The following is a 22,182-nucleotide window of genomic DNA, read 5'->3' as shown; positions in this document are numbered from 1 at the left end:
CCCTAGGCGCAAACTACGGGTTATATCAATAGGTATACAACAATACCCTAGGCGCAAACTGCGGGTTATATCAATAGGTATACAACAATACCCTAGGCGCAAACTGCGGGTTATATAAATAGGTATACAACAATACCCTAGGCGCAAACTATGGGTTATATCAATAGGTATACAACAATACCCTAGGCGCAAACTACGGGTTATATCAATAGGTATACAACAATACCCTAGGCGCAAACTACGGGTTATATCAATAGGTATACAACAATACCCTAGGCGCAAACTATGGGTTATATCAATAGGTATACAACAATACCCTAGGCGCAAACTATGGGTTATATCAATAGGTATACAACAATACCCTAGGCGCAAACTACGGGTTATATCAATAGGTATACAACAATACCCTAGGCGCAAACTACGGGTTATATCAATAGGTATACAACAATACCCTAGGCGCAAACTACGGGTTATATCAATAGGTATACAACAATACCCTAGGCGCAAACTATGGGTTATATCAATAGGTATACAACAATACCCTAGGCGCAAACTATGGGTTATATCAATAGGTATACAACAATACCCTAGGCGCAAACTACGGGTTATATCAATAGGTATACAACAATACCCTAGGCGCAAACTGCGGGTTATATCAATAGGTATACAACAATACCCTAGGCGCAAACTACGGGTTATATCAATAGGTATACAACAATACCCTAGGCGCAAACTACGGGTTATATCAATAGGTATACAACAATACCCTAGGCGCAAACTACGGGTTATATCAATAGTTATACAACAATACCCTAGGCGCAAACTATGGGTTATATCAATAGGTATACAACAATACCCTAGGCGCAAACTATGGGTTATATCAATAGGTATACAACAATACCCTAGGCGCAAACTACGGGTTATATCAATAGTTATACAACAATACCCTAGGCGCAAACTGCGGGTTATATAAATAGGTATACAACAATACCCTAGGCGCAAACTACGGGTTATATCAATAGGTATACAACAATACCCTAGGCGCAAACTATGGGTTATATCAATAGGTATACAACAATACCCTAGGCGCAAACTGCGGGTTATATCAATAGTTATACAACAATACCCTAGGCGCAAACTGCGGGTTATATCAATAGGTATACAACAATACCCTAGGCGCAAACTGCGGGTTATATCAATAGGTATACAACAATACCCTAGGCGCAAACTACGGGTTATATCAATAGGTATACAACAATACCCTAGGCGCAAACTGCGGGTTATATCAATAGGTATACAGCAATACCCTAGGCGCAAACTGCGGGTTATATCAATAGGTATACAAAAAAACCCTAGGCGCAAACTACGGGTTATATCAATAGTTATATCAACAATACCCTAGGCGCAAACTACGGGTTATATCAATAGTTATACCAACAATACCCTAGGCGCAAACTACGGGTTATATCAATAGGTATACAACAATACCCTAGGCGCAAACTACGGGTTATATCAATAGGTATACAACAATACCCTAGGCGCAAACTACGGGTTATATCAATAGGTATACAGCAATACCCTAGGCGCAAACTACGGGTTATATCAATAGGTATACCAACAATTTCCCTTGGGCAAAGAGCTCAAACAATGAGTTATATCAACAGGTACAAGGTATTTAGAGGACCTAGGTTGTACTTATCACCGTCTAGGAGGTTTTTACTAAAACAATAAGAATCCAAAGGCTTGAAACCATTGGCGAATACTTGCCTCGATACTTTGTGTTACGATGCGTCTTATTTTTTATTACCACCCTTCAATTACAGGTTGAAAAGGAGGTCACTGAACTCATGATGAAAGCGTTAAAGCTCTGCGAACCAGGTCCCAGTAAGCTCCCGGGCAAATCCCAGGCCCCTGGCGACGTGGAAAGAAGAGTGGGGACTATTCACCACCGTCTGGCATCTCTTTATCATAATGCTTACAGGAACGAGGTGCGTGGTCATAGGGAAGAAATGCGTTGCCATGTGGAAGAGTTGGGGGTCAAATGCGTGGTCGCATGACGAGATGCATAGTCACGTGAAGGGATAAGTGGTTACGTGAACGAGGTGCGTGGTCATAGGAAAGAAATGCGTTGCCATGTGAAAGAGTTGGGAGTCACGTGAGGAAATGCGTGGTCGCATGACGAGATGCATAGTCACGTGAAGGGATAAGTGGTTACGTGAACGAGGTGCGTTGTCACGTGAACAGAGTGCGTGGTCACGTAACGAGGTGCGTGGTCACGTAAACACGAGGTATGTGGTCACGTGAACAGGGTGCGTGGTAACGTGAAAAAGGCGCGTGGTCACGTGAAGGAGGTGCGTGGTCGTTTGAAGGAGGTGCCTGGTCACGTGAACATGGCGCGTAGTAACCTGAGCTAGGTGCTTGATCACGTGACGAGGTGCGCGCTCGCGTGAACGAGGTGCGTGGCCATATGAACTATTTGCGTTGTCTAGTGAACGAGGGGCATGGTCACGTGAACGAGGTTCGCACCTCGCAGGCGCAGAAACTCGCGTGAGTCACGTGACATTGAAAAGTTCTTTTTATGTGGACCACCGTTTCAAGAAGCCTAGTTTCAGGCGTTCTTACCGGGTTTCTGTGTTCGGAGATGAACGGCAGTGAGGCAGTCTGAGGGTCTGGGACGACCTCATCCAGTGATGTCACAAATATAATAATATCCACCACAGGAAGCCCGATCTGATCCCGGGTGAGAACGCCTGGGACAATGCTGCGATATAAAATATGCGGTGGATAAAGCTGGCTTTTTTTCTCTGTTAAAGCATACATAAGTATAAATACAATGTTCGTTCCAACAGGTGTCCGACCACCTTAAAAAGAAGCAGCGCTCCCTGGCCGAGCTGCACTACGCCAAAGCGTGCACGTACATCCGAGCAGACGTCTTCCCTTGCGAGTGGATGCGGATCCTTTTGGAGCGAGTCGCTATGTGCGAGCATCAGCTCGCTCTCCATACGGGCTCATCAGCTGCCGTCAAGACGTTGCAAGTTGCTCTGGGGTCTCTACTCGAGGCTAGAAAGGCCCTGGTAGTGCTGAGCACACATGGAGGGAGAAGTTCGCGCACAGAAAAGAGATCTGGCAGTTTTGAGGTAAGAGATAAGCTATTCGGTCTCTTGAAGGGCAATGTTTTATTTTCATCCGTGCTTCAACACGTAGTGTAGTATACGATTTGTGTTTCTATAGACATTTTTTCTGCAGCATTTATATCCTTTTCAACATATTCTCTTTTATGAAAAAGACAAAATGTCTGGCGTTGCTCTGTAGTTCGCTGTACCTTTCACCGCCGAGTCCCGGGCTCGATTTCCTGTACTGAACTGAGGTTTTTTTGTTTCTCCAGTTTTCCGTTCCCTACTTAAAGAGAAACGATAATTTCGATTTAAAATGGTCAAATATGAGTTGATAAAGTTGCTGCCTCTATTTGACTCAGTCAGATTTTAATATAGAATTCCTAGGCGCACGGGGCACCAAAGGATCATGGGACCGAGTTAACCGTAAGTCTTAGATATTTTTAGAAGCTCATGGACAACCAAACTGGGCATCAGATTGAGGGTCGATTTTCGTGTAATTTTCAAAAACCCCTCAATCCTCGGTAAATCAAGAAAAAGTCATTGATCGAACTCTTATAAATCAATATTCCTTTTTTACCTGAAAGAAAGAAATAAGTAGCTATTATTTATCATTAGGCATTTATACTAATCCTAGTAGGAGTTATGGTCTCGTATCGTCTTAGCTCTTAATCTAATTCTGTCAGCATAAAAAACCTAACGATCTCGGCATCGCCTTTTAGTCACCTGATCGCGTGAAAGGTAAAGAGGGTGCACTTGATGCCCAGCAGGAGGTCGCTTCAGGGTTAACAGACAACGACTCGTCTCTTTGTGAAAAAGGCATCCGGGACATACCAGTCAAAGAGGGCGTGGCTGAGCACGTGGACGAAGGTGAACTCGATGTTCTTGTGTCAATACTAGAGGCAAGGTTGAACAACGCTCTGAAAGAACTCGTCAAAGGTCTCAGTCAGAAGGGCCGAGGTAAGGGTCCGGAGCAGACGGGTCTGGACAAAGCGAAGCGAATGTACTCCGTAGCGCTCAGAGCCACAACGCAAGGAAGCAAAGGGGACGTTAAGGCCAAGGCAAATGCTCTTGCTGAGGCGCTCAGTGCTATAGATGAAATCAGGAATTCTTGACAGAGGTCTCACGTGGGCTTGCTATGGATTATTTTATTTCTAACATTTCGTATCATCAAAAAAAAAAAACTACTTTGCTGGTTCCTGTGTTGCTAGCCTCCAATGCAGGCGTTTAGCCGGTGTTTTATAGCGTAAATCCTGTTAGAAATACACGCAAATGAATCCAGTGGATTGTTTCATCTTCATTTGCGTGTATTTGCATTGAATACGGCTCATGGATAATACAACGTTTGAACTTAGCCTCAGTTTATTTTCATTTGTCTGACTATAATGTTTTGCCTATTCCATTGCAATTATATTGGAATTGATCGCCAAGCGCGCACGTATCTTTTTTGATCTCGTTGTCCTAGCCGCCGTCGTGGTACTTATGCTAGGTCCCTAGTAATAGTTAATATAGCTTAAAGATTTGGGATCCCTGTGGCCCATCCCTCAAGCTTGAAAATAAAGAAAATAACGACCTCTTATAAATATATAACCTATATAATATACAATATGTATATAACTTTTTTTGTGTTGTTGTGTGAAAACAACTCACTGTCTGATAACATTTCTTTGTGACAGAAGTAGAACAAGAAATAAGCGCATAAACACGGCCTATTTAAAGATTGGCCCTCTTCCACTAAATAATGTCGAGGGGACAAGAATCCAAGAGGATTCATGAATTAAATACAGTTGCTCTAGAGCTGTTGGAAGTGACTTATTAAAGTAAGTAAAAGACAGAATGAAGAAGTAAAAGACTCATTTATACGGTATGGGGTGGATTAGACGTTAGACACGGTTCTTTCCATTTTTCGCTAACAGTTTTAATATTTCTAAACAAATGTTTAGTTTTAAACAAGTTATCTTTGCTTAACATAAGCATATAATTGTACAGAGCCAGCTTTAAAACAAGATATATTTTCAATACGCGATCTCTATTCAAACCGAGGTCTCGGCCATAGTCTTTGACCCAGAATGTCCCGAGGTCTCAGCCATAGTCTTTGACCCAGAATGTCTCGAGGTCTCAGCCATAGTCTTTGACCCAGAATGTCCCGAGGTCTCAGCCATAGTCTTTGACCCAGAATGTCCCGAGGTCTCAGCCATAGTCTTTGACCCAGAATGTCCCGAGGTCTCAGCCATAGTCTTTGACCCAGAATGTCCCGAGGTCTCAGCCATAGTCTTTGACCCAAAATGACCCGAGGTCTCAGCCATAGTCTTTGACCCAGAATGTCCCGAGGTCTCAGCCATAGTGTTTGACCCAGAATGTCCCGACTGATCTCTGACAGCATATTCCCATCACCGCGAATTTCATGCACAGTGGGGTGAGGGGGTGAGAGAAGAGGTCAACCGAAATTTTTAAATGCTTCGCAGGCGCGTACTCAAAAAGCACGACATTTTGAGGTTTCTGAGCCTAGACGTAGCGGCAAATTTGCTAAAAATGTCCATATGTTAACTGTCACTTTTGTTATCTTCATGGGGTTACAGGTACAACTATCTTAGTCGACGTACGCATCAAGCAGTCCACAGCCATTACTCAGCTGGTGTTTTCAGTGATTTGATAACACTTTTTCTTTCGTGGTCTCTACTCTTTCGTCTTTTCCTCGTCTTTCTTCTCTTCCTCTGCTGCTCCAGTAGGATGAGCCCCCGCAGGTTCTCCCGAAGCCTCCTCAGCTTTTTCTGTTTTCTCCTTTTCTCCCTCCTCCTCCTCCTTCTTCCCATCCTCTTCATCTGCCTTCAGCTGCTTCTTTTTTTCTCCCTTCTCTTCGTCCTTCTCGCCCGAGGGATCGTCCATGGCCCACTTTTGTTTGTCACCGGACACTAACAGTCCGAACAAGACGATTCCCACAATGTACACGATGAAGGTGATCCAAAAGACGACCCGCCACTCCTTAGCAGTCTGGAACCATGAGAAAAATCTCTATTTTATCATCTATTTAAAAGAGTGCCTACCATACCCTTAAGTGGTCCCATGATAACATTTTTTATTTTGCAATAATAGAAAAGTACATCGCCCAAAATAGGGTTACCTTATTTGGCGTGAAGATGACCACAATCCGAGAGCTAGCTGATAAAAACCCTGGAGTAGCCCCCACCCCCTCTTCCTTGTAGAATAATGCCTCTAGATAATAATTCCTGCAGTACCCCCTTCCCCTTACCTTACTTGGTGTGATTATGATGAATCCTGGAGTAGCCATTCTCCCCCCCCCCCCCCCCTCTTGTAGAATAATGTCCTTTACCTTATTTGGTCTGATTATGTCCACGATTTGGGGGCTGATGAATCCTGGTTTAGACCCCCCCCTCCCCCGGTAGAATAATGTCCTTTACCTTATTTGGTGTGGTTATGCCCACGATCTGGGGGCTGATGAAGCCTGGAGTAGCCACCCCCACCCCCCCCCCCCCCCCTCTTGTAGAATAATGTCCGTTACCTTATTTGGTTTGATTATGCCCACGATTTAGGGGCTGATGAATCCTGGTGAGCCCCCCCCCCCCCCCACCTCTTGTAGACTAATATTCGCTACCTTATTTGGTGTGATTATGCCAACGATCTGGGGGCTGATAAATCCTGGTGCTGCGCCGAACACGTTAGTCACACCCATGATGACACCAGCGTACTTTGGGGCAATATCCAAGATATTGACCGCATAACCGGCGGCGTTAATTCCAGTTATTCCCACGCCTATTGTGAGAAGACCGACTGCTAGGTATGGCTGGTTGGCATAGCCAGTTGCAAGGACAAAGATTGATGCTACAGTACAACCTGCACGACACCAGAAGTTAGAACAAGGGATAAATTAGTGTGATGTGCGCGCAAATACGACTCCAGAAGTTAGAACAAGGGATAAATTAGTGTGATGTGCGCGCAAATACGACACCAGAAGTTAGTACAAGGGATAAATTAGTGTGATGTGCGCGCAAATACGACACCAGAACTTAGAACAAGGGATAAATTAGTGTGATGTGCGCGCAAATACGACACCAGAAGTTAGAACAAGGGATAAATTAGTGTGATGTGCGCGCAAATACGACACCAGAAGTTAGAACAAGGGATAAATTAGTGTGATGTGCGCGCAAATACGACTCCAGAAGTTAGAACAAGGGATAAATTAGTGTGATGTGCGCGCAAATACGACAGCAGAAGTTAGAACAAGGGATAAATTAGTGTGATGTGCGCGCAAATACGACACCAGAAGTTAGAACAAGGGATAAATTAGTGTGATGTGCGCGCAAATACGACAGCAGAAGTTAGAACAAGGGATAAATTAGTGTGATGTGCGCGCAAATACGACACCAGAAGTTAGAACAAGGGATAAATTAGTGTGATGTGCGCGCAAATACGACACCAGAAGTTAGAACAAGGGATAAATTAGTGTGACGAAATCCCTGATTGTTGTCTTACCAACTGTGAAGACGCATCGTCGAGTGTTCTTGACGCTCAGTTTATTCTTTATGAGCCAATCAACGATAACTCCTCCTGTTGGCCCGACAAACGCCTTGAGCACGTAGGGGAGGGCAGCCAGGAAGCCAGTCTAAAAGAGAAGCCAGAGTTAAAAGATATACTTTGAGAAAGCTACAACCATTATTTGATGTGATGTCATGATTGTTCAAGTCACGATGGGAATTTTTCAGATAATATAATTAATAGATGATGATTCTAATTACATTAACGAGTATTTTTCTGTTTAGAGTAACATTGATGATAGGATAATGAAATGAAAACTACGATGACTAAATAATAATGGTGACGACGACAATTATGATGATGTTGACGTAGATTATGATGACATAGATAATTATGATGATGAACATGATGATGACGTGATGATAAACACAATGATTATGAAGATCATGACATAGATGATGGTGACGATGATGATTAAAAAGCTTGACACATGGATTTTACATCTAAGAAATGTTGCCAAATCTCACCTTTGCCAGATCGAACTTGAGCACCTCGATGAAGTACTTGGGTAGGCAGATGAGGATGGTGTACATGCCCCAGTCTGCGGTGAAGTTTGCGATGATGATGGCCCACACGGGCCCTGAGGTCAGGATCGACTTCCAGGGAATCGACAGCTTCTGTGCGTGGAAACAAACAAGCGTTAATCTGTTAGCTAGGAAAAATCCTAAATAAAATAAGAAAGAACTCAAAGCTCAAAGACCCCCTTCCCCTACGCTCTTAATCTAATTGGGATGGGGCTACACGGTGCATCTGCCCCTTCCCCTTCGGACCAAGATTTTATAAGAAAATGTTTCGGAGCTAAAACCATCAATTTCCCATGTCTGTTCTATGAAGGGATCCTTCTGTCGACCATTCGTTTTATCTAGAATGATTTATCATCACAAAACACACTGATTATGGTATGGACTATTATATATCTCGCTGTGCGTAAAAAAAGGTTATAATTTCTTTTTTCTCGCCTCGGACTGCAAGGCTTTTGGTGGCTTGTGGTCGTCGCCATCTTGGTCTAAGGGCGCCGCCATATTGGATTTATGGGCGCCATCTTTTTTTGCTGAATGAACCGCCTATGACGAAAAATGGGGATATAGAAAGGTATGATGAATTATAATTATTTAAAAGTACGAAAATGAAAGAGATTTAAAAAAAAAAATACACAAAACCTGTTGTGCATTTCATTGCTATTTCCGCTTCCGGTTTGTAATTGTTGTCTGCGCATGTCTGAGTGATATTCATAACAAGGAAGACCTCATACGTGAAAATACGCTCGTGTTCTCGACTCTTTAAAGGTACGTATCTGAATGTTTATTTAGATCCATAACAAGCCATAAATGCACTCTGCCCCTACTGCTGCCAATGTTATTTGCGAGACGATTGTAATATTTTAGGGATTTGATTCTAACGTTTTAAAGTAACTAGACCCGTGAACTTAACAACGATTGAGTCTGGTATCAAACAAACGTACTATACAGACTATAGCGCAATTATTTGATCTCAGGCATATAACAGATAAACTACAAGTTATGAGCTTATTGACTGCAATTGGAGCCCTGTAATGTTTACATTTTTTTTAGCGATTAGGCTTAGTGCAATAGTGCACGAATTTGTTTAGAGCTCCATTTGTTAACTTTGTGTGACTAGATGTTGTTATTGTATATTCAGGTACGCGGAGCAGTTGTGTTTAGATTCAGGCGCGGATCTAGCTTTGAGCTAAAGGGGGGTTTGGCTCAGTGACAAAGGGGGAGGGGGGAAATTTTTTTACAAAGACAGACAGATATTTTATTTGGAATCGTATACAACGTATGGCTTTATGGCAGCCCAAAGGAGGGGGGGGGGGGGGAGGGTAAACCCCCTAAACCCTCCCCCTAGATCCGCTACTGTGATTCTTATAGCCGTTCTCAATTACACGCGGTCGCATGGAAAAAAGCCTTATCGGCTCACTAACGGCTGGATCAATGGTCACACACGGCTAGTTTGTGACGTCACTTCCGATATTATTCAACTTCTTTGCTTCTATTCGTGCAATAAAACATCCATAAACACTCGAAAAGATAAACGAATACACGAGAAAGTACACTTTGTGCAAAATCAGCGTTTCAAAGCCCGAGTGAGCTCGCTAAAATGTGCAAAGAAGGTCCATGGACCCCCTATTACATGGACTCCTATAGAATTTTTACAGATCACCTGAAATTAAATAAGAAATACACCATCATCACTTCTGGAGACCAAGGAATCGCTCGTTGCTCACGCCATCCTTGTGTTTTTTGTTTGTTTGTTTTTTTAATGGCGACTGCTGACCAAAGCTTTGACAGGCAACGCCACAGGAATCCCCCAAATGACCATGGAGAGTTGCAGATTTCAAACAATCTAGGAGTACTTCCTATAAAATAGGATTTTATTTTTCAAAGAAGTGAAAAGCGTACCCATAAATTAAATTCACCGCACCAAAGTGGCGGCAGATAGTGTACACTGATCGGTAATTAAAACTTCGGGAATTCGTCGGCGCAAAACGTGGTTGTAGGGAAAACACAACTCAAGCAACGATTAACGATCAACGAAGTCTGAAAACAAGGCAAAAGTGACCTGATCACAAAATATTTAACCAGCGAGTATCATAGCAGCAAGGAACCATTGTTGCCGAAAATGTGATCAGTTTGTTCGAGTCGGACGCGCCGACGACTTCAACACCATACTGGAAACGCTCTTGGATACTGTTCAGTATTTTGTGAAAATACGAATGCTGTATGTATAACATATTGAATGTTTTATGTATATTATTTGAAAACATACTTCGGTGCTGTGTTTAATTTTTTGTATTTACAGGGCACAAAATGGCGGCTTATCTGTCAGCCCAAGAGCAACTCAACGCTTCAGGGAGAAAAACCCAACTTCTAGAAGCTGCACAGAATGAACTAGTGTTCCTAGAAATCGTAAGTAAATTCCCACGCCTCGCTAAAGGATCTGTACTGGAGAACGCCATTCGCCGCTACGAGAAACTGTGGCTTCCACTAGCAGCCAACCCACCACAGGGAGACCCTCTCTCTCTGTTCTCAGCTCCGCTCGACGTAGCCTGGGTCTGGCACGTTCATATGCTGTCCCCAGTCTCCTATGCGCTCGACTGCGAGTGCCTCGTAGGCAAAGTTGTCGATCATGATTTTGGTAGAAACCCAGACCCCAATTCATTATCACTTATGGGTAAGGATTTGTGGAGCTTGCATTATCCAGAGGAATTGTTTGAGTTAAATTTGCTGGAACCCGTTTTTCTCAAATCTCGCTATTGTTTTAAATCAAGCTATGATCTTGTATCTGCGTCATTACGTCAGTGGAAATTTTACTACAATGTATCGTTGCCGCATTATAAAGATGAAATGTTCTTGGAATCCGCGTTTCGACGCTACGCGCACCACCTCGAGATCAAGAAGGCATACCCGGAGGTATTCCTTGTTCCTTGTTACGACTTTGACCTCGTTTGGCATGCGCATCAGATGATGCCGCTGCACTACAGGAACGACACTTCGCAAATTCTGGGCTTCGTTTTGAATCACGATGACACTGTATCAGGGAGAATTCCCGGATCAGTATTATACGACGCGGAGATGGAGACAAGAGAAGTTTGGAAGCGATTCGGGTCATTGAACTTTACTAAACGTGGTGCCATGTACAGGGGGGACCCGCAGCTAGAAGGAAAAGCTCCCAATGGGAGGTACAACAGATATGCCACCTATAACTATGACTTAAAGTTAAGAAAGCTGACCTCACTAAGTCCGAGGACCCTTAAATTTTCCGTTCATCGGAAAGAAGGGCTGGGAGGGTGTGAAGGAGAGATTCAGCCCGGTAAAGAAGTGAACTACGACGGAGACCCTTTGCCGATCCCTCGGTTCTTCTGCAACACGGCCGAGAATAGCCCAGTGGCTATAAGTATTCGTGCAAAGGGGCTTTTTCATCACAAGTGGAAAAAAATCACCGTAGAACCAAGAACATTTGTGGATATTTTGACAAGGACCAACACAACACAAGAATCTTTATTCGTATTTATGGCTGAACAGAACAAAGATAGATTGGAGGTGACATTTCATGTTTCACCTCCAGCCTTAGGAAGCTTTAAACTTAAAATCATCCCAAGTCCTGTTTTTTTCGATGTGGGACAGATCGCTAGGGAACTATCTGAACCAAGTCTCATGCTAACACAGCAAGACATCGAGAAGTCTCAGCTAAAAGGCCAGCTTAACCAGAATCTGGTCAAGAACCACAAAGATGAAACAGTGGCGATAGCTAATGTGAAATACTCATATGAGGGTAATCTGGCAGCCGTTGAGATCGCTGCGGATGATAGATACCAAATTGCCGCGTCAGCATTCCTTCTTGGTCCAGCCGCATTACCTTACCTTGGTGAACTATCGCCCAATCACAAGTGTGCTTCAATTGAGGCGGGAGAGCGCGCGATGCTTGTCCGAGGTGGGGGTAAGGATTTCGGTATTTGCTTCGGGAAATGGATCGAGACAAGTGACGCAACCAAGAAGAAAACTCCCCTCGATCTCTTCAGGCTGAGGTTTTTCAGTTTGGAGGAAGGACACCAGAGTTTCCATGAAGTCTTTGTTAAAAATGCCACTTATAAACTGCAATACCCGGAACTGTACATTAATCTGCGTAGCGGACAAATCGTCCTTTCAGTTGAGCACTCGGATATCTTGCCACAGTGTATCGCTACAAGCTTTGCTTTCGCTATGCTCTATCTTCTCTGCCGTCCAGCCAAACGAAGGGCACGGCGTTCACGCAAGAAGCGTATTGTGAGACGAGATAAACTGCCCAGGGCTACACTATTCCACCGGCGTTGTCCCAAACTCCTCCTGGCTTCCGGAGCATGTTGCATGAGTCTGCCGCCTTTTGAAGACTACCCACTGTGGGTGAACGAGCGGAATGTGGATTTAGCGGAAGACTGGGGCCTAGGTAGGTACCATTTGAACCAGTAAACAAAACCATTATTTCTATCGAGGATTTTTTTAGTGTTTTGTTTGTTTTCTCTACAAAGCTCAAAGAGCGGTTCACCAGCGGTTCTCAGAGACCGCTGGAATCAATTACTTAGTAATTTCAGTTTTCGTTTTATATCCATGCTTTACAAGATCTGAAATATGAAACATCACGACTCTTGTCTCTTTGTAGACTTGTTTTGAATATGGCCTTCGAAATCAAACCAAAATATGTTCAAATCAATCAGTCTTAGCAGTTATAGAGCCAGTAATTATGCCAGTTGGCATTTTAAACGATTGAAGATCTGTAAGCAAAAGATGAGTTCAAAGGAAAGAGGCTGACCTAGCTCTTATTTTCAGATTGCTCGTTCAAATGGAAGGAGAGCGGACCCATTGAATCAGGCGTGCGTCGGCCCCATTTAGAGTATGGGGCGTGGGACGGAGAAGAGACTGGGGTCGACATTGAGCCCTGTGAGGGCGGGGTTTGTGTTACTGGTGATGGAGAAGGAGACGGCGGTGGGGGTGGGTGTGGCGGTGGGGGAGGATGCGCTGGTGGTGGAGGGTGTGGTGGTGGTGGCGGGGATGGTGGCGGGGGAGGCTGTGGCGGTGGGGGAGGATGCGCTGGTGGTGGAGGGTGTGGCGGTGGTGGCGGGGATGGTGGCGGTGGCGGAGGTGGTTGTGGTGGTGGTGGTGGAGATTAAAAATGGGTTTGTTTAAGAAATAACTCGGTTTAACAGAGATTTTAGATTTTGTAATGAATAAATGAATGTTACTAAAGATGTTTTAGGAATCCCGAGCCGATAGGGGCACTGGTGGCCCTTGAACTCCAATATTTTTCTAAAAATTATACGAAAATGACCAGTAGGGGCGTGGCTGTGCCCCCAAATATTTTCTTAATGTTTCTGTATTGTACCCCCCCCCCTCCCAAATATTTCGAGGCCTGATACAGCACTGGTTAGACTACAGGGGAAACAATTTTCCTTTACATAACTACTAGTTTAGTATTGACTCTCTAGCTGTAGGGAAAGGCTATACTTGAGGGAAGGGCTAGTGGAAGGCTCAGGCTATGTCATAGGAAGATTATCATCTTTCCCATAATGCCAAGCGTGCATGCCTTCTGGTCACGAGGTAGTCACGTGGTGTAACAGACAAGATACCTTAACTCCAGGCTGATCAGCAATAGCGGTCTCGATGTACACTTTCTCCTCCTCGGAAATGGTCGGGTGCTCAGAGGGCGTGGCGTGGATTGACAGCTGCCAAACAAAAAACCACAGCAAGCCCACCGCACCTGGGGATAAAATTAATAAGTATTGATCTGGGTTGATTTCGGGACCAACCAACACCCCCGTCTTCACTTATACGTTTTGTGTTCCAAAGCAGGCAGTGCCAATAGTCACGAGATAGTTGTATTTTGATAGAAATATACAACAACACATATCAAGAAAATTTAGCCAAAAATTGTCGTTTTTGCCAAACGCAGTCACTTCCATATAAGGAAACTAATATGTTCCTTATTTGAAAAAACTGTATGATTCTTGGCAATTTTAAGGTTGCCGTACCGCAGGTGCTTCGCAAACTTTCTGACTTGTATTCAGAAGAGAAAAACAGTGACTTTTTTGGTCAAAGTGATCTTTTTTGGTCAATGGAGAAAGTATTTGAAAAAAAACTGAGATTCCTCGGTACCAGTCCCTCAAAACGACAACGTTTTCTTCAAATGGGGGCGAGGAAATGGTCCCAAAAGAGGGTTAGGGGAGGGGGGGGGAATGGCAGGGGGGAAGGGGTACCTAGGTTTCACATAGAGTACAGATGAAAATGACGCAACAAGAAAAAAACACACATCCGCTCAGAAAAGTGGGAGGCATGCCCCTCCCCGTCCGCCGCCCCTGAATAACATCTGGTAAAACAACACCACGAATATCATAAGATGGATGCACCGGCAAGCAGCGCCATCATTTATGGATACGAAGCGCTAGTATTATCTTGTTCTGTTTCACACTCTATTGACTAATGCTGCAAGGTACTGCAAACATTTCCCTTGTCTTGTGGTTAATCAAGGGAGGCTCGGTAGAAGACGTTCGGGCGAACTTGTCATCACCCCTCTTACCGAAGCAGTAGAAGACTGAAGCCCAACCGCCATCAAATCCATACTTGGACATCAGTCCACTCAATGGCATAGACAAGATGGTGCCTACTGGACACCCTGAAATAAACCACATGTTGCTTTTAGATTTACAGAACTAACCACATCTTGTAAGATTTTCAGAACAAACCACATCTCATAAGATTTACAGTACGAAACACATCTCATGAGATTTACAGAACAAACCAAATCTTAAAAGATTTACAGAACGAAACACATCTCATAAGATTTACAAAACAAACCACATCTTATAAGATTTACAGAACAAACCACATTTCATACGATTTACAGAACAAACCACATCTCATAAGATTTACCGAGCAAACCACATTTTACTTATCGGACCTGCCTCAGGCCTGTTACGGAGAACGCTTGCGAAGTTTACCATGACTACTGACTATCTCTCTAACGCATAGAGCAAACTCGGCGCCGCGTACGTTTCTATAAGTTCCCGATTTATTGTACATAGTTATATTTTATAAGGTTTTATACGTAATTTTATTAGTATTATTAGTTTGTTTTAGATTTCAAATAAGTTCATTATTCGACTTCCATGGTTGCAAAGAATTGATAAATATATCTATCTATCATAAGATTTACAGCCGAATCCGTATCTCGCATCCGACCATAATTAGCAATGTCTCGTAGTCAATCAAACTAAACGATCAAAACACCCCAAGTCTGATTTAGTACATCAAAGTACCAACGAGACACCACAGGCGTGTTAACCTCTATTATAATTGAACAATAAGCCTTCTGGAATTCGTTATAAAAGCAGACATAATAGTAGCCGTTCCTGCTAGGATATGTATACCTGCGACAGTGATAGTGAAGAGACGAGTTCGTTCAGACGGGGGCGCCCACTTGCTCCAGATGGCGTGGTTACACGGAAACAACGCCCCCTGACACAGAATAACATGTGTTCATACTAGCCCCATGTTCTCTGTGACGCTGTTCCCGTTTAACCATGTAATCGTATTACATGGTTACACGGGAACAGCGCCCTCTGACACAGAGTAACATATGCTTTTATATTAGCCACTTATTCAGGTTACACGATAACAGCGCACCCTGAAACAGAATGACATGTTTATACTAGCCCCATGTTCAGTCTACATGCCGCATTGTCACCAGTTCACTTCCGGAGGTCCGACGCAAACCTCAACCGTTAAAAGACAAAAGAATCTATTAGAATCCGAGATATTTAAAATGCCATCCGCTCTAAATTATCAATCACATCCTCGAAGAAACTTGCAATATACACACTGCTTTCAATATTTTGAAATATTTTTCGCGTTTTCCGTTAAAAATCATCGGAGATTGTAACGTAATCGACCGGAAGTAATCTGGTGATAATGCGGCTTTAACATGGAAACAGCTTCATGTTCAGAATACATGGTTACACGGAAACGGCGCCCCCTGACATAGTCTCGAAGTGTGCCTAGGTAAATGTTTAACTAACATACCAGGGTTAGACCCTCGATAACTCGAAGTGTGATGAGAGCGACGACGCTTGTTCGTGCTGCAAGGGGAGTCAGCATCGTGAGCACCGAAGCTATTCCGAGGCAGATTCCGAACACCCGAGTCCCTCCGAACCTCTGACCAAGCCATCCTCCGGGTAGCTGCATGGTCATGTAGCCATAATAAAATGCACCGAGGATTGTACCTAAAGCAACAAAATATATATGAGACGGTATCCATAGAACACAAAAAGGTTTTTCTTAGATGTTTTATATTTTCTTATCGGTCGAAATCTCGACTATAAGCATGGACGTATACACCTTTCAAGTTAAAGTACACACTTCAAAGTTAGTGAAATACAAAACGTTCAAAGAAAGCATCTAGTTCTGTTTTAATTGGTATTTTAGGGTATCAAAAGACATTGGGACGCTCACAGTATCTTTTCCGGGTTATTTTACAAATTTCTCTAAGAAGTCTCTCCGTGCCAAATCCCTAAGACTACCCCCCCCCCCTCCCCCCCCGGTCCAAGAATTACGCCTTACTGGCCCGACATTGGTTGAGGCCCTTAGAGTTAAAGACTGGTTCGGAAATACTATACATCACCTTGAAGCTTTGAACTCCAGTCAAACTCTGCTGGCTGTGAATGACAAGAAAACAAGAAAAAATATAACATCATTGTAATTTTGAGTTTTACACTAATAGTCCGCGTTGCCTTACCCGGAACACAAACTGTTCGAGAAAAATAAAATCAATATTTTCAATATTCTGCTAATATAACTGCTAAACCGACTCCTGTCGTTGCTATTTCCGTTATTTAAACTGAATAGCGGAACAGCATTAGGTGCTCTTTGATTGGTCAGCGCTTTACAGAGAGGTTGTGTAATTTGGGACTGCTGGCCAATGAAAGCGTTTTAATGTTTTTTTTTAATGAAATAAGTCAGAAGACACTCCATTCGTTTTCACATCCCCGAGGAACTCTTCTCAAGAACCCTAGCTTTGATAACCCAGTGTGACGTGACAATCACGCAGTACATTACAAGTACATTTTTGATGGTGCGTGACAGTCACGCAATACACTACAAGTACCTTTTGATGGCGCGTGACAGTCACGCAATACACTACAAGTGCCTTTTTGATGGTGCGTGATAGTCACGCAATACACTACAAGTACCTTCTGGTGGGGCGTGACAGTCACGCAATACACTACAAGTACCTTCTGGTGGCGCCTGACAGTCACGCAATACACTACAAGTGCCTTTTTGATTGTGCGGGATAGTCACACAATACACTACAAGTGCCTTTTTGATGGTGCGTGACAGTCACGCAATGCACTACAAGTACCTTTTGATGGCGCGTGACAGTCACGCAATACACTACAAGTACCTTCTGGTGGGGCGTGACAGTCACGCAATACACTACAAGTACCTTCTGGTGGCGCCTGACAGTCACGCAATACACTACAAGTACCTTTTTGATGGTGAAGCCGTTCTCTGTGACAGTGTGTGGGTTACACATGGCGCCAATGGCGACACTAAGGTTGACCCTGAGTGCGTACTGCACACAGATGCCAAGAAATACCATGATTGCCACAATATAGCGCTTGGGGAAGCCAGGGTGTTTCTTGCGGTCTTTGCCATCACCCTCTCCCTCGTAAGGGTCGGGAGTCGGACCGGACTCGGTTTTCGTCGCGTCGTCACTCATTGCTGAGTAGGCCGATCAGATTACAAAAACAAAATAACATAAATCAACTAAGTAAAAATTTGCGACAGTGACATGCTTCATTGAAGCGGTGCTTTTAGCTTCAATCAGAATTTTTTTCAACAGTCTTGTTATATTAACTTTTTACATTAGCCGTTTTACTAGAATTATATATTTAATGACAAGACAGCCGGATTATGGCAATTTAATTGTGATTTTCCCCCTTTTCGATGCAACGCACGCTACTGTGACCACCTTTTTATCCAATAAAGATGCGAGAAACGTACTATCGATACGACGCACGCTACCGTGCGTGGCCACCTTTACATCCAATAAGGATTTGAGAAATGTACTATCGATACGACGCACGATACCGTGGCCACCTTTACATCCAATAAGGATTTGAGAAACGTACTATCGATACAACGCACGCTACCGTAACCACCTTTACATCTAATGAGGATGCGAGACGTACTATCGATGCGACGCGCGCTACAGTGGCCAACTTTACATCCAATAAGGATGCGAGAGACGTACTATCGATACGACGCACGCTACCGTGGCCACCTTTACATCCAATGAGGATGCGAGAAACGTTCTATTGATACGACGCACGCTACCGTGGCCACCTTTAAATCCAATGAGGATGCGAGAAACGTTCTATCAATACGAACCACGCTACCGTGGCCACCTTTAGATCCAATGAGGATGCGAGGAACGTACTATCTGCTTGACATGAGAGCATATCATTAGCCAACCAGCGAGGCAGATAAACGTTCCTATATCCATTTCGTGTCAATCAAAAGAGTGAATGTCGTATGCTAATACCATCCTAAGTTATATTATATGTTAATATGATTGCCTACCACATTCTCATTTCATTAAGACTCATAAACGCTGTTACGTCATTACCTTCCTCTCCACTGACGTCTTTTTAAAAATTAAAAACTAATTTTTAACAGATTTTTCTACTTATTATGAGATATCGATCAGTCGAAGCCATATAAAGATCGGCATTTCACTAAAAGGAAACCAAGAATCTCCACGTTTCAAAATAGACAAAGATGCTCCGAACCTGTAGTGAGCACTTTCGGCACATTTTTCAAAAAATAGCGGCAACTTTGAGAAATTCAACTGGTCAATCTGGCTCTAGATTTAAAGTTCTGAAAGAAGAAAGCTGTTTTCTTTTGCACACGTTCACTTGACTTTATAGTTTTTTCGTCATAAAATAGATGAAGAAACACCGGTAGATTTAGAGACGACTTGCCTCGTTCAACCAATAAGAAGAAACGCCATTTGCCGACAACTAGAGCTACACGACGAAGGGCTGAGAAACTCTCGAGACTATGTTTTGTCGAATATAAATTGTCAGATATTATATTTGTGTTATTATATATTTTAAACTGAACAGAACTTCACAGGGAACTGTTAGTTAACCATGCTCCTCGACCACAGGGAGCGATGGGCCTAGGTGAGAAAGCAGTAAAACCCGAGCCAAACTTAGCCTCCTCCGCAGGCAACTCTTCTCATCGAAAAGAAAAAGCATTTTTATCGGTACGGGGTTCCTGTGGCGAATAGAGGAGAAAAATAACGAAGGGAGAAGGGAGCGGTACTAGTCTCCCGCGACCTTAAATCACAAACACAGGTATTCCGAATCTGAATAAAGGCCATTACAGAGTAGAGTTGCCTGCGGAGAAGGCTAAGGCAAACTATCAACCAATAATTTGTCTAGATCATCGCACTAAGCAATCACGTGACTCTGTATGGCAAATTCACGCAAAAACACATATCAGTCGATCAATCTTGTTTTAAAAACTGTTGTTTTTCTAGCTCGCTCGGTCATTTTCTTATTAGACATTACAAACCATTGGGAGTCCGCTTCAATCAATTTTTGTTTCGCTTTTTTATCGCTCTAGAGCTTTGTAAGTCGAGAATTTTCACGTAAACTTGCATGTTTACAACGATTTTGCTGGCAGCCAACTTAATAGGTCTCCCACGCGCTCGCCCCAGGCTCTTTAAACGACAGCCATTGATTGATATAGAAAGTACTGCGGCCGTCACCAGGTCACGCCAGAGAGCTACGAGAGAACCTTAGAATCAAAATTAACTGTTTTTTAACTTTATTTTTGGCTGAGCCTTATGCGCTGAATAAATCGCTTTTTGATCCGTTATTTTGCCGCTTAAGCCAGAACGCGCAACTTTGCCACCGAAAAAAGTCACGGGATTTCTTAGGGCAAGTCGTGTTATTATTAAAGGCTGTTTGTTTTGATAGAGGAAACCAAATACAGTAATACAGTGGTATCTTAGGACTTTGTCACAGGTACCTCCGATGGAGATGACAGACTGACCGCTTAAATGACCCGTTAGCTAATGTCCCGCCCATCTACAAACAGGTTCATGCGACGAATATTAGCGTAAATGAAGGGATTCACCACAGACGCGGTGGCCATATTATCTGTGTAGTCATATAGTTTTACTTGCGCAAGATTTGAGTCAAATCTGTTTAGTCCTGTGAGCTATAGAAGCACTCTCTTCCGCAATGAACTTGCCCCCTAGGTCGACCTGTCGTACGCTTCACAAAACACATGATGCACCCTGGCCGAATGGAGCAGTCTTTTTGTTTAAAAATTGTACGAAAAGCTCTTAAACATCATAAAATTATCGTTGTTCTCAGATTTTAATCTTGAAAGTATATATGGTTTTAAAACGTCTTCTCCTAGATGATTTTAAAACATTCACACGAGCTAGCATGTTCTACTTCCTCTAGTTTATTTGTACACATAACCATCATTGCTAAGCGAAACATCGTATATATAGTATAAAAAAGCCTATTGTGCTTTTGAAAACAAACCAGCCCCTTAGTAATGCTGCTGAGACTTTAAAGGATTAACTGTTTAACGTTTTGCGCTCGGTCTATTTCTAGTGTTATGATACACACATTACAATCAACTGAACAATTCTACGGTGTCCGTTACAGTTAGAGACGTTAGATTTCAAGGCCATCCAAATGTTTAATAAAATTACCTTGTTAGTTTTACTTTTATCTTACCGTTTTATGTCCCCTTGACGTTTGGTCAATCGATTGGATGTGATGTCCGATATTACTTCTCTGCCCTCATTTTCTTACTTACTGGCGACAATCTTTCCTCAGGGATCTCCTGCCTAACAACAAGTGTTTTGGTTTAGACTGCAACTTACTGACTTTTCTAAAGATTTTTCAAAGTTTTTAATGCAATTTGTGAGAAATAAACCTACCTCTGAACGAAGAAGTACAACGTCTTGTCACTGAAGACGTCACCGCATGAATAATTGATCGCTGATCGGACGATCATATATATTATTTGGCTATAAAAAGTATCCCGCAAAAGAAAAAAATCTATTCATTTAATGTTACGATATTGCATTAGCTGTGTTAATATATCATTATGCGATTGATTCATTATATCGTTAAATTTTTCTCTGTTTATTTTCTCCCAATTGACATTTACAAGGACTTGCGATCATATGGTGATTTCATCGGTAAAAACAAATACGAGAAGGATCAGTGCCGCTTTAATTTTATTCGTACAAGCGTTATCGAGACCTGTCGAAACTACAACTGTAGCTTATATAGTAAGACAATAGCATTTTTCTTTTCTATCAAATTATGGAGCAAAAAGAAAACAAATTTTTCCACACATGAATTATTTTACCGGTTGTTTTGCTGGAGGACGAAAATGACTTTACCACGCTCGCTGGTTTTCTATTGTGTTTTGCAGGTAGAATGTATCAAGTAAACAGCGGGAATTCAAGAATTAAAGCGGGAAATTTAATTGGTACTTAAACTTATACCAAACCTTTTTTGGTGTTATGATAAACATAACTTCCACATCCCCCTCCCCCCTTGGACGTAAATCTGTTGAGCACCGAGAACACTTCAAGTGGGCAGCCACTTTGGTTAAATCATTGTCTCCCGACCGTTCTTTGTTCAGGGGCGTAGCCAGGGGGGTGGCCAAGGGGGCCCGGGTCCCCCCTTCTAGCAGACAAAAAAGTAAATGTATGAGACATTATCTAAAACACAGGAGAAAATGCCTTGAAAGTCCCTTTTGGGCCCCCTCCTGTTAAAAATCCTGGCTACGCCGAATGGACTTCGGCGAGCATGCAAGCAACACCGCACTTCGTCAGATGCATTATCTTGATGCAAGTTGAATATGTAGATGCTCGATAGTCCCTCGGAGCGATGGTAACAGTCGAAGAATTCATGAGTACCTCG

The 22,182-nt window shown here is 43.0% G+C and overlaps 2 protein-coding genes across 6 annotated transcripts in view; one reads left to right on the top strand and one right to left on the bottom strand.

The window, feature by feature from the left end:
• LOC5521032 (erythroid differentiation-related factor 1) overlaps window positions 1–10,702 on the top strand; it is a 38,716-nt gene extending 28,014 nt beyond the window's left edge. For 3 of the 4 annotated variants that reach the window (XM_032366026.2, XM_032366027.2, XM_032366028.2), the window contains 3 exons: window positions 1,824–1,988; window positions 2,850–3,137; window positions 3,836–4,957. In XM_032366026.2, coding sequence (XP_032221917.1) covers window positions 1,824–1,988; window positions 2,850–3,137; window positions 3,836–4,228 — 846 coding nt within the window. In that variant the 3' untranslated portion in view covers window positions 4,229–4,957. Of the gene's footprint in view, window positions 1–1,823; window positions 1,989–2,849; window positions 3,138–3,835; window positions 4,958–10,487 lie in introns of those variants that run through there. The other variant, XM_048729454.1, reaches the window with a different exon arrangement.
• Window positions 5,010–21,301, bottom strand: LOC5521030 (sialin). 2 transcript variants are annotated; one of them, XM_048729457.1, is made up of 13 exons: window positions 21,186–21,301; window positions 20,980–21,092; window positions 17,700–17,935; window positions 16,836–16,869; window positions 16,238–16,437; window positions 15,586–15,673; window positions 14,736–14,831; window positions 13,789–13,919; window positions 8,627–8,731; window positions 8,135–8,284; window positions 7,605–7,734; window positions 6,727–6,965; window positions 5,010–6,104 (listed from the first exon to the last, which is right to left on the bottom strand). In XM_048729457.1, exons 3-13 carry the CDS (start codon window positions 17,931–17,933, stop codon window positions 5,790–5,792), a joined length of 1,722 nt encoding a protein of 573 aa, XP_048585414.1. In that variant the 5' UTR covers window positions 17,934–17,935; window positions 20,980–21,092; window positions 21,186–21,301; the 3' UTR covers window positions 5,010–5,789. The 2 variants fall into 2 exon arrangements, with proteins under 2 accessions (XP_048585414.1, XP_048585415.1); XM_048729458.1 differs by lacking the exon at window positions 8,627–8,731.
• Between the last annotated feature and the right edge of the window lie 881 nt (window positions 21,302–22,182).

The sequence above is a fragment of the Nematostella vectensis genome, chromosome 6, assembly GCF_932526225.1.
Source record: "Nematostella vectensis chromosome 6, jaNemVect1.1, whole genome shotgun sequence".
Classification (NCBI taxonomy): Eukaryota; Metazoa; Cnidaria; class Anthozoa; order Actiniaria; family Edwardsiidae; genus Nematostella; species Nematostella vectensis.
Note: the sequence above shows the minus strand (reverse complement) of the source record. Positions and strands in the feature narration are given on the sequence as shown.

Excerpts from the sequence above, each read along its gene's own strand:
- LOC5521030 (XM_048729457.1), bottom strand. The coding sequence starts at position 17,933 with ATGAGTGACGACGCGACGAAAACCGAGTCCGGTCCGACTCCCGACCCT. Across the intron at positions 16,870-17,699 it reads ACGGCTTCACCATCAAAAAG|CCAGCAGAGTTTGACTGGAG; the intron begins GTACTTGTAGTG and ends TGTCATTCACAG. Across the intron at positions 14,832-15,585 it reads CTTCACTATCACTGTCGCAG|GGTGTCCAGTAGGCACCATC; the intron begins GTATACATATCC and ends GGTTTATTTCAG.